This window comes from Ischnura elegans, chromosome 8 (genome assembly GCF_921293095.1).
Source record: "Ischnura elegans chromosome 8, ioIscEleg1.1, whole genome shotgun sequence".
NCBI classification, from domain to species: Eukaryota; Metazoa; Arthropoda; class Insecta; order Odonata; family Coenagrionidae; genus Ischnura; species Ischnura elegans.
This window is the reverse complement of record NC_060253.1, coordinates 113722680-113742897: the sequence shown is the minus strand read 5'-3', so window position 1 is coordinate 113742897 and position 20218 is coordinate 113722680. Positions and strand designations below refer to the sequence as shown.

At 40.3% G+C, this 20218-nt stretch overlaps 1 protein-coding gene across 1 annotated transcript in view; it reads right to left on the bottom strand.

The window, feature by feature from the left end:
* LOC124164280 (potassium voltage-gated channel subfamily H member 4) overlaps nt 1–20218 on the bottom strand; it is a 561414-nt gene that overhangs the window by 50268 nt on the left and 490928 nt on the right. The window contains exon 13 of the mRNA XM_046541531.1: nt 17304–17417. Coding sequence (XP_046397487.1) covers nt 17304–17417 — 114 coding nt within the window. The remainder of the gene's footprint in view (nt 1–17303; nt 17418–20218) is intronic.

Here is a 20218-nt window from a genome sequence, read left to right as displayed (position 1 = left end):
CAGGGATGGGTTGGTACGCCGAAGCGTCGGACAATTGCCTAAGCGCCTCGTTGTTGTAGTCAGCCGCATTCATCACGACCACAGTAGACCCTTTGTCTGACGGAGTGATGACGATGTCCGGGTTATGGATGAGGGAATTTAATGCCAACTTTTCTGTTCGCGAAAGATTGTCCCTAGGTTTAATTGATTTAATGAAAGATTTGTCCGAAAATTTAGAGAGGAGGAGATTACTGAAAATTTCAATAGGATGATTGGAGGGAAGAGGTTTGGGTTCGTGCGAAGAAGGAGGCTTAAATCTCGTCAGTGCATTATGGACGGTAGAAGAATGTTGGGTGGGGTTAGGATGGGTCTCCCAGAAGAATTTCCACTTAAGTTTACGGCAGAACTGGAGTGTATCTTTCAGAATGTGAATGGGGTTTACTTTCGGCGTGGGGCAGAAAGAAAGCCCTTTGTGGAGGAGAGAGAGCTGGTCAGGGGAAAGGGGGGTGGAAGAAAGGTTGACTACACTCTCTTCCTGGGGTTCCTCCGTGGTGGCAGAGGCTGGCTCATCGGTAGGCCCTGGGCGTGAATCGCACATATGGACTCGCTTGTGGACCTTGGCGTGGGGTGGCGGTGGGGGAGGAATGTTGTAAATCACTGATAGGTCGGGTTTGAAGCTGTGAAGAGGAGGAGGCGGGGGCGGAGGGTTCACCAGATGTACGGGTAAAGAGATGCCTAGGCGGAAGAAGGATAGGATAAGCGAGGAAAGCTTCTTATGAGACCTTTGGCGTCGGATAGAAAGAGAACGTTGTGAGGCAAGCAAAACTCGATTAACCGAAGCTAGAAGGTTCGGCATGTATTGACTAATAACTTTGATAAGGGATGCAATATGTGAATAATATTTGGTGACCAGGTCGTTGTACTTAGTGAGAACTGACTGGCAGAACTGAAAAGAAATTTGGTAAGTGAAAGAGTGAAAAGATGGACGTAGGTCAGGTGGCAGGCCAGTCAGAGGAAGTTTTATAATGAGACCATTTGGTATGATTCCCAAGGATAAACACATCGAGAGGAACTCTGCGTGGCACGTGAATTGTGCTAGCTTGCTTGAAGATTTCTTTATAGACTTCAGGATGGAATCAATCGCGTCCACCGTAGGCATTTTGGTAGGTGAGAGTGTTACGGAGGAGTACTTGAGGTAGGGAGTAGGTGAATAATAAAAAAGGAAAAAATGATAGGAAGGAAAGGAACGATAGGAAGATGAGAAAGATGGGAGCGGCTCACCGTTCTGGAACTGATGTAAGTGGATCCGGCACAGGAGAGCAGCTCGAAGAAAAGATCACACGAATGGGTTGCAGATTGCAACAATATACACACGTTTGAAAAAAACTCACACGAGCATTTTAAATAATGTAAAACTTCTTCTTGCCCTGGGGTGGGCACACAACAAAACTTAGAAATTGACAGAAAAACGAAAAATAAAATGAAAGAGAGGAACTTACGGGGAAAGGTTGTTTTTACAAATTTTCGATGGGACGCAGCCCATCTTTCTCAAGTGAGAAGAGGAGGGAAAGTGAGGAAAGGGCATAAGGAAGGGTGCAAGGCAGAGGGCAAAGATGGAGGGAGGAAAAACGGTGGACGGGGATTGGTTGTTCTTTCTAATGGGCGCGGTTGATTCCTGGACCAGAAAACGCACGGAAAGCCCATATGCATGCCTGTTCCAAGTCCTTCAGCTCTGGAGGAGCTCAGAAGGCTATGGAGATCAGTGGGCCCTGTTAAGGCCAGGCGGGTTGAATGCTTGGTGTAGCCAAATGGAAGACAATTCAAGAGTTTTTAATTCTAGCGGTGAGGCGGAGGGTGGGATAGAGGCAAGTATTCTTGCCTCTCTCCCACCCTCATCAAGTAGCAAGTATCTCTCCCACCCTCCGCCTGCAAAACCACAGCTGCTCTTCTTCCATCCTGCCCCTCCATTGCCTACGGAAGAGCACCTAACTTAGGTAATATTTTAAAATCCACCCGCCCCCTCCTCCGACACACACTCCCCCCACTCTCCTCCCTTACTCCATGCAACCGCCCCCGGTTGCTAGTGCTGCCCTCTGCTACGCCCCACCACTTCACCTGTCATCAATAGATCCTCCTCCATACCGTCTTGTACCTCCTTCAACGTTGTCTACAAGCTACTTTGTAATTTTTGCCCCTCGTACTACATAGGAGAATGCACCACACCCATATCCATCCGAATGAACAACCACAGACACTCCTGCAAAACCCCCCCCTTTCATGAACCCGTCCCCATTCACACCGCCTCACACAATAGTTCCTTCGATAAATGTTTTTCCCTAACCATCATTGAAATTCTGCCAGAAAAGGCAACCATCATCGAGGTGAGAACGAGGGAAATGGCACATATTTGGGTTGAAAAGACGTTTGAAACGCCCGGGCTAAACATTGCCCACTAATAGTCAAAGCAAACCCTACCCTCCCTTCCCCCCTCTCCCCTTCCCCTTCTTCCACCCCCACTACTTCACCAAGGAGAGCTTCTGGAGGATCGGCCTGCAGCAGTTCACCTTCAGCACTGACGATAGCGGGCCAACCCGCTGAAACGTTTGCAAGCTTCTTTGTGAGTGTCCTTTTCTATGTGTTCCTATGTTTTTTATTAGTGTTTATTTTGTCCGTTATTTATATATATATATATATATATATATATATATAAATCTATCCATCTATCTTTAATTCCATTTCTTCTTCTGTCCGCGTTGAATTCTTCGTTCGTGGCGGGACCTACGCCCAGAGCCATCTCTTGGCCAAATGATAGGGCTAGACCTCGGGGGATTTGGTGTATAAACCCCCGCCGAAAACACTGGAGATTAGATTAGCCTGGATAGCTCGGTGGTCTGAGCATCTGCCCGGAAAGCAGAAGGTCCGTGGTTCGATTCCCGGTTCAGGTGAACTTTTTTCCATATGTTTTCGGCCTTCATTCCATCTCCACGCCACAGTGTGTCATCGTCCTGTATTTATTTTTACCCCTCCTTCTATCCCCAGTCATTTCGTCTCCTACCTACCACCACCTCCTGCGGCCTCCTGTACTTCAAAAAATGTAGTTTACCTTATTCAATGCAAGCACTGTCCCTCCTTTTATATAGGCAAATCCTCAACTCCCCTTAACCTTAGAATCAATAACCACAGAGCATCATGTACTTCCTCTGACTTTGCGTCCTTCCCGGTGGCGAAACATGCGGCCACTCATCAGCGTCAATTCAATGATTGCTACAATGTTTCAGTTTTAGCCTCACTTCCCCCCACAGACCACCCGCTCGAACTTAATTCTATTGAATTAAGTTACATTTGGCTATTCAAAGCATTTCTTCCTCCCGGCTTAAACATCCACCGCTAATCCCTTAATTGCCTCTACTCACTTCTTCCCCCCCCTCTTTGGACCCTACCTCCCCTCTATTTCCCCTTCCCTCAGCTATCCTTTACCCTCTACCTACAGTCTTTTACCTAACTCCGAGGAAGGTGGTAATGCCACCGAAAATTTAGTGAGTGTGAGTTTCTAATCTTTATCTTGTGTGTTCTGATACTGCCCATCCTAGGGTTTTCTATGTTATTTATATATATAACATCGATCCCGTGTCTGCTAAAAATTTTATTCAAGGTCAAAGGTCACAAAAACGTTTTTTTTTTGCATTTTTTGGCCAAACGGTTAGTTTTATGATAAAAATTGATCTGACCAAAATTGTAGATCAAAAAATTATCTACAAAAAAATGTCATTTTAATTTTTTCTCTAAGATTTACCGTTTCTCAGAACCCCATTCGAAAGTTAGCTGGAACCGTATTCTCCGGAATATGCATGACTATATTGTTGCGCTCTCCGAACATTATTGGACGCGTAACACGCATATTGGTTACTAGTTCTCACCTGTCCCTCCGCCAACAATCGGGACAGAGGGTTCTGTATTCTCCATAACATGCACTCGTTTCCTCGCCACCTATGTGGTAGTACACGAGGCGCGTTTTTTAAGCTTAGTTTCACCAGTAGGTCTACTCCACGGTCTGTTTTACTCGTAAATCAGGTCTTATTGAGCTTCTTCTTACTTATTTCTTCTTACACCCTTATCTTCTTCTTCTTCCTCTGCATTCCTTTAGGGGTTAGATGGAAGATGGGACTTTCTAGTCCCAATCTCGCCCAATAAAGACGTATTATCATTGTTACATTCCCGTGAGTCGATGTAAATTGTTGTAACAGCGATACATTATCTGTTTCGTTGTTGATGTTGGTACCTTCTTCTGTTGAAAGTTCAACGTTTGAATACGACTGGGCTTGACAACTGATGCTTTTGACCGTTGAACAAAATAAGCCCACTTTTTGCCACTACATTTTAAACTGCACCCTTTCTTGCAGTTGCAAAAAATTAATAAGGGCGTAAAGGAGACGGGCGTAGAGTATGGATTGGCTCCAGTACATTGTGAATTGACTTCCAACCCCATTCTTCTGGATCCAGTTTATTGCCAAGTCACACTTGAACCTATTAATACAACCGAAAAATATTTGCTGAGCAGAAGCCTACGCTGAAGGAAGACAAACAAATTGGACACGTCCTTTATTACATGATTGTTTAGCAAAGGATAAGTGCAGGTGATATTGGCTGGAGCTCCATAGATTGAAAGAAGGAAGCGAATTCTGTGAGCTATTGGAGTATTAAAAATTTGTATGAGTCGTTTTGAGGCAAACTGCCGATGAAAAAAACTGTGATACCCAATTGTAGCTGGAACTTGAAAGAACGAGGCCCTAACAGCAGTCATGATACTAGGACAAATGTTTGTACGTACTGATTTCATTTGTTCTAAATTTAACCGTTTGTCTTATAAAATAATTTGCTTTAAAACGTGTGTCAATGACTACGGAATAAGATTTTTTATAACTACAAACATGCGACCTGGTGGAAGATAATGAGAATTATCGATGGCTACCGATTGAATATCACCTCGAATGATTGCTGCCGAAGCTCCCAGGACCTTATGTCACTCTTCTTTTCTTGATTTAATTGATCATGATAATTATCAATTAAGCATATAAAAAGCAAATAAGCACGTTAATTTTCCGGGTTTCTCAGTTATAATAACCTTGTTACCATATTTAATATCAATCGCAGTTTAACACTTCCATTATCAAGATATTAATTTTTCCAAACATTTTTTAATTCCTCCAGCGTAGACGGACAGTCGTCACTACTCTCGATGTAGGCAAATATTTCTTCCATGGCCAGATTCAATGCTTCATCTCGGGGACGACCTGTTTTACTTCCAGTGGGCAGTTTTAAAGAAGAAGCAGCAATCATGACGATAACTAGCCTCAGCAGCTACTAAATTATGTTTAAACCTTATGCAAGCGATAGCATCTGCCCGGAAAGCAGGAGGTCCGTGGTTTGATTCCCGGTTCAGGTGAAATATGATTGTATGTTCGCCTGTGGCGACTTGTGTGAATGTGGAGTGTGGGGGGGGTGCGTCCGAGACGGACGGGTCGTGGGTTGGGAGGATGGGAGGGTGGGGGGGGGGGGGGAGAGGAAAGAGGGGGGAGGGAAAGGGGAAAGTGGGGGTGGGGTGGGTTCCTTTGCTGATTGCTGGTGGCGTGCACGGAAGAACGAAGGCTTGCTACACAAGTTACGGATTCAAAATAACATTTAATGCGAAAATCAACAAGGAAAAATACAATGAAACACATGAAATTAACTGTTCATCTTTGCTTTAAAGAACACCACTGGCCAGTGAAATAATATAAAACAAAATTAATCAGATCTTTCAAAAAAAATTATGAAACGATAAAAAAATTAAACAAGAGTCTTCCCTTCTCGTGAATATCTGGCGTAAATACAAAAACAAGTGAAATGAAAACGCCAATGCTAATCCTAAACACTGTCCTAAATACCAAAATTATTCACACATTCATGGGGAAAACGGGAGGGCAAAATGAATAAAAAAATAAAATAAGAAATGCAAGGGACAAATGATATGGGGAAACGGGTCTTCTTCACGGTTCTTCTCTTCTTGAATGGGGGGAAAAGGGATCTCTTCGTGAATCTTTACAAATTGGGGGGGGGGGGGGGGACGTAATGTGGGATGACAGCTTGACTTATCTCTCTGGGTCATGGATGAAGATGACCTCATTGGCTGGCTTCTGTCAGGGTCGCTGCGTCTTCATTCGTTTTGGGCTGAGAGAATATTTAAATCCGGATGTCGTGGGGTGCCTCTCTTCCTCTGGGCCGTCTATTCTCCTGTTTCCTTTACTTCGCCGCTTTTCACCTCTTCGTATAACCTTCACGTTTTCGTTCCTTGCTCTGTCTCTCCTCCACGCAGTAAGTGGGACGCGTCTTCTCCGGTGACGGACAGGGCCTTCGGCAGCAATCGAAAGCCGGGAATGATGTGTTCTTCCGGGCTTCACTACGCACTCTCACACATTCACACACAATGTTGCGTCAGCCTTCCTTCCCTCGTGAATGCCGATTTAAATTTAACCGGAACCGTGCCAAACGGAATCGGTTACAATATATTAGTATGGTTTAATATATTTAGGCTTGAAGAGAAAGGAAAAATGGTGACGGTTACCAAAAAATGGTTACGAAAAATGGTGTACCTGATGCTATAGGAAAAATGGTGACGGTTGTAATGTGGTAGTTTTTTTTGATTGGTGTGTTTAAGATTAACTAAGTCAATCTAACAATCTTTGGATGAAAGAGCAATCATGGTGATCCGAATTGGTAGAAACTGCGGTGACTTTGTCTCTTAATTTTTGGATGTCTGATCCTATTTAGTGCCCTCATACATTCGACTCTCTTCTTTTAAATACAATTTTTCCTTGCGGAAGAGTCGTAGTACATCACTTATTAAATTTTCACTTATTTCCAGAAGTCATTGACGGCCTGTGACGGCTACAAGATTGTGTATTCAAAAAAGTTATGCCAATTTTATTTTCCGGAATGAGAAGGTATTTGAATAGCCTTTACAAAACGGAAGAAAAGGAATATGAATTGCGTAGACATTAGACGGGGCTTAATCTGTACTTCCAACTGAAAACGGTCACACTTGGAGAGCTGTAGCGGATCACCAAATGAACCGTTCAACGAGTCATTCAATGCTCCGGGTGACAACGATGACGCGAAGAAAATGAATGAATCGTGCCCGTGGAAGTGTGAGCCCTTTTACTTGAGCGCTGCACGCGGTCATTTATCGAACTTTCAAGCAATGCACGTGATAGACTAAATCTTTGACGTTGTCTTTGATTTGAGACCTAAGTCGGAAGCACAGAATACCCATTGTCATAACCTTCAAATTTACAAAATTTTAACTTACACGTCATGAAATAGCTTTGCTTCGCAAAAATGAGCAGAAACTTAATTATGCAGGGGGCCGATTGTGTAACTTGGCTACCTTTCGATCGTTAGAGATCCGTTCACTCTCGATTGAGATCCCGGTATTCGAACGTTAGCTGTAAGTGCGATTGTGTATGGACGATCGTCAACAAGCAATCGAAAGTTACGACGTTGTCATATTTACTTGGAATTGGGAATAAGTTTCGCGATTGTTTTCCTTGACCGCATGCGCAGTAAGACTGAGAGTGGCTGTGTTTGTTTTGAAAAGCGAAACTAAGTTAACAATATTGGTTTCAGATACAATCGGCCAATTAAGTTTATATTATTGAAAGAATTTAACTTTGCGTGTTATACAATCTCTTTAAATTCGATATTAAATACCTTCCTTTCCGTTGGAGCGTAGCTGATATTTGGGATAAGTAGTTTTTACTCAGATATCGATGATTATTTTGAAATGTTGCGGTAAGTGTCCGTTTCGTTACTTTTGCAATTCGCTAAATGATAACTTGTATCATTTGTAATTGACGTAATTCATTTAGAGGAAATATATGAACGGATATTCGATATTGATAGGCTCTCGTCTTCGCCTTTGTGTGTCTGCAAGGAGCAATGCCGCAGAATATTGAATATTTGCAAGAAATAAAAACTGACGAGTGTGAATTAGTACGACGTCTTAATAATAGTCGTAAGGTAAACAGTTAAAAAAGCACGTAACTCATGAAATAAATAAGTACGTTTATATTCTCAATCAAAAACATTATCATTATCACAAACCTTTCACCTATTACTTGAAAGAAAAAGCAAATATGCAGAGTCATCTTTGATATCTCCTCTCGTCTCAAACACCCGAATATCACTTCAAAAAATTTACCCTTTTTGAGGAAACCATATCGCATCAGAGACATTAATTGAAGTACATAAACCATATAAATTCAACTCAATTTAAGACGTCATTGAGAAGTTAAAATAAACTATTTGAATACATAAATTAAATCATTTACTTGTCAATAACTGCCCGATGATCCGAATTAAATTAAACATTGTAGAGAATATAATTTTGGCAATGTATTATAGCACAACTATAATTTACCTAATATACTATATAGTGGAACCACGTTTAAATCAAGCATACAAAAAGGATAATTTCATTTGAATGGCACACACATTACATAGCGAAGCAATTGTAAACGTCCTCATCTTTGTATCGTATAGTAAACTAACACGTACAAATTGTATTTATCGATGTAATTTCACTACTTATTCACGTTATTAAAAAGATAACACAATGATGTATAAATTAAATAGAATGTTTAATTCACTTAATTCCACATGAGTTAATTTCATTTCCATTGCACACACATTACACAGCGAAGCAAATGTAAACTTGCTCATCTTTATACCATAGTGAACTAATACGCACAAATTGCAATTATTTATGTCAATTCACTACAAATTCACGTAATCAACAACATAACACTGCGATTTATGAATATAATTGATTGCATAATTCACTTAATCCCAAAAAAAGGACATACAACGTGGCCATGAAAGGTAATAAACATTTAAATTCCATCCCAAACCTCACCTGCGAACGATTCGATAGCCTTATCGTCAAGTGATGTGTAGACGAAGAGATGCTTTCGATCGAGAGCCGGAATACTTTCGAACGTAAAGTTACACAATCGCTCCTTCAATTGTTTTCGAGTTGTTGATCTAAATTCCACGGGAACCGGATCGTTACGTTCGAACGTAAAGTTACACAATCGGCCCCCAGCACTTATATACTCGGTGGTGATTTGATTGTTGTTTTTGTGTGATGAGTTTCTCACTATCAGAAACAATTTTTGTGTTTACTGGTGCGTGGAATGGTTTTTTTTCCTGCTGAGAACATCGTCGCGATACTGAATGAGATTTATCTGTTATTATTTGGACGAGAAAGGAAGAGCTGCGTACAGCCAATCTTTAAGGATTATTGATCACTGGTGACAGTAACGATCTTTTCCACGCTCTGCTCCGGTGATAATCATCATTAGAGATACGTGAAAATCGCACTTTCAATAACAGTTGATCGCATTTTGTAGCGTCAATTTTTTATTTTCATTATGAGGTAGATGACGATAAAATATAGTGAAACACAGTTATGTGACAAAATACAGAACACTTTAAATAATTATGTTGTAGAACAATTATAAATTAAGGAATAAGACTTATAGTGGCGGAGGCAGTGGCGGTTTGCCCATAAAGACTCTCGGACGCCGTCCCTCCCAAATATTTGAAAAAGTAAAAAAAATAAATATCCATTAATTTATAATTATACATCTAATTAATCAAAGTGTTTTTCTCAGTCGCATACATCGAAAGTGTTGGAAAAACACGAAAAGAAATAGCGCGAGAAGTTCGTATTTGTAGCCGGGGGCGCTGGCCAGAACGTCCCAATCCATCCCCATGCAGTTATATGGAGAGTGGTAGTGGTGGGGGCCGCTGGTGCTATGACGCGTCTAACGTTGTATCTTATGGAAGTCTTGGGACGTCGCACAGTGAGCGGAAATCGGAAAAAGCCGGACAAAATTACAAAATGGCTTTTTTTGAGTTATAAACTTGAAACTTCGCATTTATACTCAAAAATGATTGAAATTTATTGATATGTACTTCATTTGACATAGATTCTACCCGTTACTGAGATACAGAGGCTCAAACGTGAGCAAATTTCCATAAAAACGCCCGTCTTCAATTTTCTCTGAAAATCTTCCAAAGTAAGTGAATGGTGAAGTTATGGGTGGATTCTTGCCGAATAAAAACCCACATAATCTGTTAGCATGGTATTTTTTATTTAATTTTCCGTAATCTTAAAGAATACAGCCCATACATTCTTACCGTGCAGTAACAAAATGGCGGATACTGTTTTTGGACGAAGTTTTATATTTAGGTAGAGTTTCAAATAGGTTTTCGGCAAGGTCGCGCAGAGTAACTTATATGAGAGCATTGTTTGAAAATTTCTTGAGGTCTTTATGCAGTTTTCTTTGAAATAAGTTTGCGTCGCCGGAAATTACATTGATTTTTCGATCGCGCGGCAGGGTTCTTCTCCGCGCGTCGGGAGTTGGATTAGCCGCGCCGCGGTAAGGTTATTGAAGCTGTATGGGTTTTAACGCTCAACATTCACCGTTTTTATGTTTTGCTTCAAGACACCGATTCTCAAATGGTCTATGGTGAAGACAGTGGAGGTTTTTCATGCGATGTACTTGCACGTTTCATCGAAGTTCATTTCGTTATCTTTGAATACGATCGAAGACCATGCTTCTATTAAAAGCGTTCAAACCTCGACAAAGTGAGTTGTTTTCCTGGGACTCATACAAAAAGACCTACCAGAAAGATACCAGCTGAGACCCTTATACCTTCTTCAATCACCGATCCCTGACCCTCAGGATTCTAATTTCGAAAACGGTCGTTTTATGACACCCTGGAGCGGAGCCCTTGGCCGTCTTAACGGAGGTATTTCCATGGGAACTTATAGCTTTTTAAAAATGTGCATCATACCCTCAGTTCTACTTTGAGATACAGATTACCATGTCTTTACACGTTTACCATACGTTCCTCCCCGTGTACGCATTAGGGCATTGGATAACCATAGGTTCGACAAATTTATTTTTTCTAAATTTTACATAGGCTCCATCCGCCATTCCATAGAAAATGCCACCTCACATTATTACATGACTTGATATCTATAAAATAATATTGGAATTGGTAAAAAAATCATTCACTCGGTAAAAAATATTTGCTCCATTATTTATCGCGGAGGCTGAATTTAAGACAAGGCCCTGATGCTCTGAAATTTCTCAATGACTTCCTGACAAAACGCATCCTATGGCCATACCTTAAGAAATGGGTCGAGTTCTCGAAATAATGAGTGATTTTTGTGTCGATACAAAAGTTGGCTCGCTGACTCTATAACATTTCCAGAATTTGTTATGCATCACTTTCCCGATACTTCAACGACAGCCGGTTGAGTATTGTATTTTTGTAAAAATCTATTCCTCTCAAATTGATTGACTAAATAAAATTCCCCCTGTAGCTTCATGCTACAAAATTCATATTATATTTGCCAGGCATTCCAGGGCGGCCAAAAAAATGTCGCACCTAATGTGTTAGATCACGCAGAAGAAAATTCAAACTTTAAAAACTACTGCTACTGCTGCTAAGCTTGCTCTCGCGGCATCTGTGAGTTTGAGAGAGAGGGGAGACACTGCAGCAGCTCACCTAATTGCAGAAATAACAACTACGACCCCTACTCGGGCTTAGAGAGTTCTTTCTAAGTGGAGGACGAGTGAAAAGGTCCACCCTGAGGTGACAGTGGAAGAGGCACTGTCATTGATGATTGCCTCTGATTTGATCAAGCGTCAACATCGGTCTTTTCGTAGGACAGCTCTGAGCCATGGACACGAATTGTATTCCAGTTATGATAGAATAGCGATAGCAAAAAAGGCAGCTTATAACGAAGGAATTAAAATAACTGAGACCATGTGCGAAGTAAACCTTAAAGCACCACTGAACCACACCATATTGGGAACAATAGCCTGCTTAGCCACCATTTCCACCTCTCAAGAATTAAAATGTGTGGTGAACTACAGATTTATCTCTAAGTACGGTTTTGATGGAAGTTCGGGCCACTCTCAATATAAGCAAATGTGGCAACAAGTGGATGCGTCAGATAAATTCCTATTCATGAGTTCCCTTATATCTCTTAGTTTGATTAAAAAGCAGCAGGTAACAAAGGCGCTACAGGTAACGACTGAAGTTTCCACTTTCTCTTGGTTAATTACATTTATCTCTAAACTTTTGATAAAGAATTTAAATTGCATCGGAGGCACTTCTCACATATATTCTCTACAATTTTAGATGACACTATCTGGGAAAATCCACTGCCGACGTCAACACGATTTTGTCATCCCATCCGCAGAAAAGAAGTTACAAAATCAGAAAGACATTACCTATATCGAAAGGCAGGTGAATGGCCTTAATGATTTCAACTCTGGATTTTACACGATCAAGTTCTGTTTACTACTGACCATGATCAACGGAAAAGAAATGCTTACATTGCTTACCTTATTTTCCTAATTTTTTCTTAATCTTAAAATCCATATAATTTATTATCCTACAGGGAAGTATAGTCATTTCGAAATTAAGAAAAACGATAGTTTTAAGTTTGCAACTCACTGAAGGACAGCTGAATCATGGGGTTCTAAATCTGCGGTGCAATAGCGTCGGGTATGAATAACTTAGGAGATGTAAAATATCGTTCACCTGATATCGATAAATGTTCTGTTGGTTTGTGTACGCTACACTGCCACATATGATTTTTTGAATGACTATTGGATATGTCGTATCGATTGGAATTTAAATAGTGGCATTTGATAATTTAAATTTTAATTTATTTTAGTTTGGAAAGGAATGCTAAGGACACTTTCAGCTAAAATTGATAATATAAATTAAAATAACTATTTTGAAAAAGATGTTCGGGGATTTATTAAAAAACGTACTTACAGGCAAGTGGAAGTTTGAAATTTCTACGCTCCACAAGCAAATTAAAATCACTTTCACAAATTCTGCGCACTCAAGAGAACTTAACTTTCCTTCACCACAGTCAAAGTAGAACTGAGGGTATGATACACGTTTTAAAAAATCTAGAAGTTCCCGTGGAATTGTCTACCTAAACTACCCTGTCTTCATCGTATCTGCTTTAACAACTTTCTAGTGCTTACTGTAGGTGCAGAACATGAGATTGTCACGCGATCCATAATTTTCGTCCATAAAATTTTGATTATTTAGTTGCCATCAGTAATCTATGTTCATGATTAGTAATGTTAAGTCAAGTGCATTATTAGCCATCTTCTTGAACATTATTCTCTTCATCTCAAGATTAAAACATTAGATTTAATGACGCTTTTTGCAGTTCGTTATTTTTTCAATTTGCCGACTTGGGTGGCGGCGGGGTAAAATGCTCTCGCCTGTCAAATAAGTGTCGGGTTCGAGTCCCGCATGGGTAAGTTTCCTTTATCAAGCGCAACGTTGTCGCAGAATAATGTATTCACGCCATTTATGTCAATACTGATCCGTCGGTACGTATGAATAAAGTATGAATTTTGTAACTTAAAGCTAAATGTGGAATAGTATTTATTCAATAAATTTGAAAGAAATAGATTTTTACAAAAATACCAACTCCCGTAGAAGTATTGAGAAAGTAATGCAAAGCACATTCCGGAAATGTTATGGATTCAGCGAGCCAATTTTTGAAGCGACACAAAAATCGTTCATTTTTTCGTTCCCATGGAAATACCTCCGTTAAGACGGCCAAGGACTCCGCTCCAGGGTGTCATAAAGCGACCGTTTTCGAAATTAGAATCCTGAGGGTCAGGGATCGGTGATTGAGGAAGGTATAGGGTCTCAGCTGGTATCTTTCTGGTAGGTCTTTTTGTATGAGTCCCAGGAAAACAACTCACTTTGTCGAGGTTTGAACGCTTTTAATAGAAGCATGGTCTTCGATCGTATCCAAAGATAACGAAATGAACTTCGATGAAACGTGCAAGTACATCGCATGAAAAACCTCCACTGTCTTCACCATAGACCATTTGAGAATCGGTGTCTTGAAGCAAAACATAAAAACGGTGAATGTTGAGTGTTAAAACCCGTACAGCTTCAATAACCTTACCGCGGCGCGGCTAATCCAACTCCCGAAGCGCGGAGAAGAACCCTGCCACGCGATCGAAAAATCAATGTAATTTCCGGCGACGCAAACTAATTTCAAAGAAAACTGCATAAAGACCTCAAGAAATTTTCAAACAATGCTCTCATATAAGTTACTCTGCGCGACCTTGCCGAAAACCTATTTGAAACTCTACCTAAATATAAAACTTCGTCCAAAAACAGTATCCGCCATTTTGTTACTGCACGGTAAGAATGTATGGGCTGTATTCTTTAAGATTACGGAAAATTAAAGAAAAAATACCATGCTAACAGATTATGTGGTTTTTTATTCGGCAAGAATCCACCCATAACTTCACCATTCACTTACTTTGGAAGATTTTCAGAGAAAATTGAAGACGGGCGTTTTTATGGAAATTTGCTCACGTTTGAGCCTCTGTATCTCAGTAACGGGTAGAATCTATGTCAAATGAAGTACATATCAATAAATTTCAATCATTTTTGAGTATACATGCGAAGTTTCAAGTTTATAACTCAAAAAAAGCCATTTTGTAATTTTGTCCGGCTTTTTCCGATTTCCGCCCACTGTGCGTCGTCCGAAAATGCGCAGAGCGACGAGTGAGTTGACATCGCTGCGCAGGCCGGCGGGCGTATAATCTGGCGTCTACTTGGTGCTGCCACAGAAAAGGGACCTACGGAATCAGAATGGTCACAGCACTGGGTGTAGTTATACGATTTTAACTTTTAATTACTGGTAGGTATTGCTACAGAAAATAAATTATCCCATTATGCTTGCGTTTTTTGGTGTTTGAATTCCGGAACACATAAAATCCAACCAGTTAAAGGCCGTATTGATGTAGGAAAACTATTATCGAGTATTTGCCACAGTTCTATTATGATAACGAATTTCAAGAACCTTGGGGAAACTAATATTATAATGTTTAGGCCTGAACAATGTATTCATATCTTCCCGATGTTTAGAAATGCGGTACCTATTTTTCAGATAAATTTATCAAAAGACCTGCAGTATTAGGAAAAATCAGTTAACATTCCCCACTGATTTATAATTTAAGAAATAGGTGCGTGCGTGATAGGGTGAAGGATTAAACATGATTTAACCCGTAAAACGTGACTTTAAATGGAGTCATTCAATGAATGTCAAGAAGTTCCGCGTACAATGCACCTTTTGTGTGTAGGTTCATCTTTTTTCTAGCCGTCCTTGTTCTATCAGTTCATGTTCACCTAATTCCTCAGCGGCAGAGCGCTAGCTGTCTGACGGAAAATGTGCATTTGGGTCTGATTTAAGTGGCTTCGAAGAGTTCATATCAGTGCGGAGATCCCTACAGCTCCTATCTGTGGTTCAGAGTCGTCTTCTTTTACGATCTAGAATTTATATTCTATTATATCATGGCAATGATTTCGAAGACATGGTTATTCCAAGTGCGACCCGTTGGCGTTTCGTGTGTTTACCACATATGAATCTTAGACTCAAGGAGATGGCCCGTGACGTCTTTTGTTTGCTTGGATGCCTTTGCTGACCTTAAATTCGTCCCTCAGCTGAATAAGCATTAGTGGACCACGACTTCTATCTCCCTTGAGTCTTCCTTATAGTAACGGCAAGACTCTCGGAAAGAACGGAGTGAAATGAGTTCAGACATCATTTTTGAGGAGTTAACTGTGCTTGATTGCCGATTAAGAAGTTTCTTAGTGCTGTGTGTACATTCAAGAAGACAATTTTGAATAAATCAACAGTGCTCGTTTTTGTTTTAGGGAAATATAGGGAAAAATTGTCCTCAAATCTGAGTCCAGGCACCTTGTTCTTTTTGGTCGTATTTTTCGTCGGCCCATTTTGTGTCGTCCCTTGTTTATTAAGTCCCTTGTTTATTTATAAACTAGTGCCCTTTCCATGTATTCAATCGGAAAGAAATTGTTGTCCGGCGCTGATTTCAGCGAACGTGTAATTGATCACTTTGCTGGACAAAAGGAAAGAAGGATGGACTTCTGCAATATAACTAAAGGCATGTGAGTATTTCAGATTTTGTTAAAAATGTGTGAGAAATGTTTAATTATTGATTTTAAATCATAATTTATTCAAGAAGCAACGCGAACACCGCAATCAAAGTTTACATCTGCAATAGCAAAGCGCGCGCATTCTAGTAGTGTTTGTTACCTAGTGGAAGTCAGTGACACTCCCCTCCCTCCTCATGTGTTACAAGTGTCATTGCTACCTAAATCTTTGCAAATGTTGTATAGATTTGACAAATAACGCATTATGATTGCAAAACGAACAACATAAGTGTATTGCGGGCATATCCGCACGAAGAATTTAGGCACTAAAACCTAAAGTTACGTATTTTTGTTTGTATTAGCAAAATATCGCAGCAAATATATTTTTATTCTTCAAGATCATTGATCAGTGTAATCGAGAGTCCGGACTAAGCCGATCCGTATGACCGAGAGTCTACTGCATTTAGTATTTATTAATCAAGCTTTATTAGGAAAAGTAGGTATTTTTGTTGAAAAAAACGGAACGTGTGGCATCACATAATTTTTATCCTAGATTGCCGTAAAAACTTAATAAAATACACGAAATATTAAAAAATTATGACCCCCCGGTGGAGTGCGCCCCCCCAGCATTTGACTCACGAGCCGCCACTGGGCGGAGGTGTAGCTTGCCCGCGCCCACTTGTTGTTCGCGGCCTCGTAGAGTCCCAGCCAACTGGCAGCTGGCCAGTCGCTCGCATGCGGTGAGTGTCGGCGGAGCATTTAAACTGCGCTCGCCACAAAATGTACGAATTTTGCCGTCGAAAAGGGAAATTTGCGTAAAAATATCATAAAAGTCGAGTCATCGCATCTATACGTCGCAATTATTACATTTGCGATTTTCACGCATCTCTAAATATCATGTTGTTCAGATTTGGGTGCTTGTCGACGACTGTCTCCCTAATAAGCCGTTGATAACAAGTGGATATTCCCGCAATGACCCATCCACGAGTGCGAACCCAAACACTTCTTTCTTTACTTTCTACATTCAATTTTTACACGTTGGGTTTTATGTTTTATTGATTTTTTAAATCCCGGATAACAGCGGTCGGGATGTCAACTCTAATCCCATTTAGTCTCCTGACAGTGTTCCCAGCGGTGGCGAAGAAACGTTGGGCTTTAAAAGTTCATTCCACGCAGCAGAAAATCCGGAAATGATCGATTACACGACTGCATCTGATCGCTACGGAAATCTAAGGACAAAAATTAGTGTCTCTCACCTGTTTGGTTGGTACCTGAAGTTGTCGTGTTTTTCCCTTCAGCGGTGGTCGCAGCCACGCCGGAGAACTGGCCAACGTAAGCGTTAATGTCACATCCCACGAGGTCGCCTTTGCCTAAATCATTCGGAGAGAGAGAGAACAGCCACTAAGCCCATGCCCCACTGTCAAATTTGGATCAAAATATTTGTATCAAATTTGTTTGCATCACAATTTTTGGTCCGAAAATTTTGATCGAAATTTGACATTTGGAGTGAGTGGATTTTTGACGTGGGTCATGGAGTTGCGCGTGAGGCCATGCATTAGGACTGAAGAGCCAACACGAAGCGTAAGGCTAAACCGAAAAGAATCTCTGCAGTGGATGTAACAAAGATGGTCAATGGCCTTAATCCTTATTTCTTACTTGTAACCGATCATGGAGCGTCTTTAGCTCGACTGCTGTCAGTCTCGCCATGTTGGAGATGGGTGGTTACTGTCTGTAAAAAAAAGCAAGATACTCGAGTTTGAGGAGCTCTAGCGTCTAAACAAAGCAATCGATTTCAATGCAATAAAATGCATACGTAAGAGAATTTAGTTCTACGTTATATCATGTACTTTAAAAATTCTTCGGCTTAATAGTATTTCCTGTACTTAATTTTTTCTCAAAAAAGTACCCGTTTTTTGCGCGTAAAATCAAGGTGCCCAACTTTGAGCGCTTGGCATTCCCGTAGTTTTCGTTCCTATAACTTGAAATTTTGATATAAAGAAGCCACATCTATTACTAGCAGTTTGCCGAGAACAAATTGTTTACACTACAAAAATTAACGGAGTTGTTGTAAACAACGCAAAACCTCTGCTAACTTCGAAACAAGTGAGTCAATTGAAAATTGATTGGTACTGTTGTCTTCCGTAGAATGTTAGTAATGCAAGCACATATGAAATGTATATTAAATATCAATAATAACGTCAATATCACTTATTATTTATCTAGATGTTTCTATGCGCGTACCGGCAGCTCCGTCGTGGGAGGGGGAGGCGAAAAGAGGCGCGTGGTTGCCACCGACTCAGCAGAGGGCGCGCTTCCTTTAAATGACCGACTCGCACAATGAAAGTATCGTTGTTGCACCCTTCAGGTAAACTTAAGGTCAGGTTGGGCTTAGCTTCCATCAAATGCTTTTCTACGACGTAAATTCTAAGCCATAATAGCGTAAATTTTATCGGATGGTAAAAATTCATAATCCTTCTGTTTAGCCGCGACTCTTTTCACTGATATCAAGCTGATACCAAGACTATCAGACACTGTTTGATACGCAGGATATCTTTTGTCCATACTTTTTTTCTGCTTCGCAGCGAAAAAAGCAAATTGCACTTAATACCATTTGGACTTCCGTCTCCGAAAACCCCGTTCTTGGACGCTTGATTCACCGAGGGAATCTGCACTAACAATAGTCGAATCATCCCTAAAGGTAAACGTTTTAAAGCAACCAGCGAATGATTCATTAACTGCTAGGATACTGTGAGTCTCGATTCGCTATGTGGCAACTGCGCACGACTTCGAGAGACTTTCTCTTTTCTGTTGCTTTGTTTAGCCCATCCCCGTCAGGCAGGGAGAAGGCGACAACAAGACCTAAAAACAAAAATAAATATAAAAAGATATTGAATACACTGCCTACATTTAACGTGTATGATCTACGTATATACATTACGAATATTCTACGGAAGACAACAGCACCAATCAATTTTCAATTGACTCACTGGTTTCGAAGTTAGCAGAGGTTTGCGTTGTTTACAACAACTCTGTTAATGTTTGTAGTATAAACAATTTGTTCTCGACAAACTGCTAGTAATAGATGTGGCTTCTTTATATCAAAATTTCAAGTTATAGGAACGAAAACTACGGGAATGCCAAGCGCTCAAAGTTGGGCACCTTGATTTTACGCGCAAAAAACGGGTACTTTTTCGAGAAAAAATTAAGTACAGGAAATAAAACTTAGCCGAATAATTTTTAAAGTACATGGTATAACGTAAAACTAAATTCTCTTTCGTATGCTTTTTATTACATTGAAATCGATTGCTTCATTTAGACGCTAGAACTCCTCAAACTCGGGTATCTTGCTTTTTTTACAGACAGTAGTCACTCAGTTGACCACAGTTGTATGGTCGAGTAAAGAAAACTATGGGGATGGCGTAGATTAAAATATCGAAGTGAATTACGCTTCGCTGAGTGAATGAAGCATTTGATATCATATTAATGCATTTCCTTGTTAGGCGTTTACAAGGCCGTGAGAGTAAAGAAGAAATATAAAAATTCTGAGTCGGCAACACCGACAATATTTTAATCAAGTCACTCGATGTGTTTACAAACCTTGAATATTTTGTCTCCATCTTTTATTATTTTTTCAATTAAGCACCAATCTTGAAAGTAAATGCCTATCATGAGAGTGGCGGAGAAATATTCTACTATTTCTGACGCTCATTTTGTTGTTAACATCCGGCGGTTAACTGGAAATATATTTTCAAATGCAAAGGCCACATTCGAGCAAACCCTCCCGGGCTGGTCAAACAACTCTATCGCACCTCTGCGTTGAAAAGGAAACATGAATTCAGCCAGAAAGTAGAGAAGACGTCGTAATGAAAGAAGTCGTAAGAAGGAAATCTCTTCATTAATAGATAAGGGTAATGAGTTACTCAATTTTTATTTAGAACGTTTTGGTAGGTAACTAACTCTTTTGAACTTAAAGCGACCGAAATATATTGCAAATTAGGAGATGTGATAAATTAGTAAGGAAATTGTTTTATGGCTATCTTTTTGAAGCAAAATTCCACTCAAATGATAACAGTCTGAAAGTAAGGACTAAATACGCAGCGGAAAACATCTCTTGGTGAAATATGTATTAGACGGCGTTGTAGCGTTAGTTCCTTGATAGTAATGGAATACT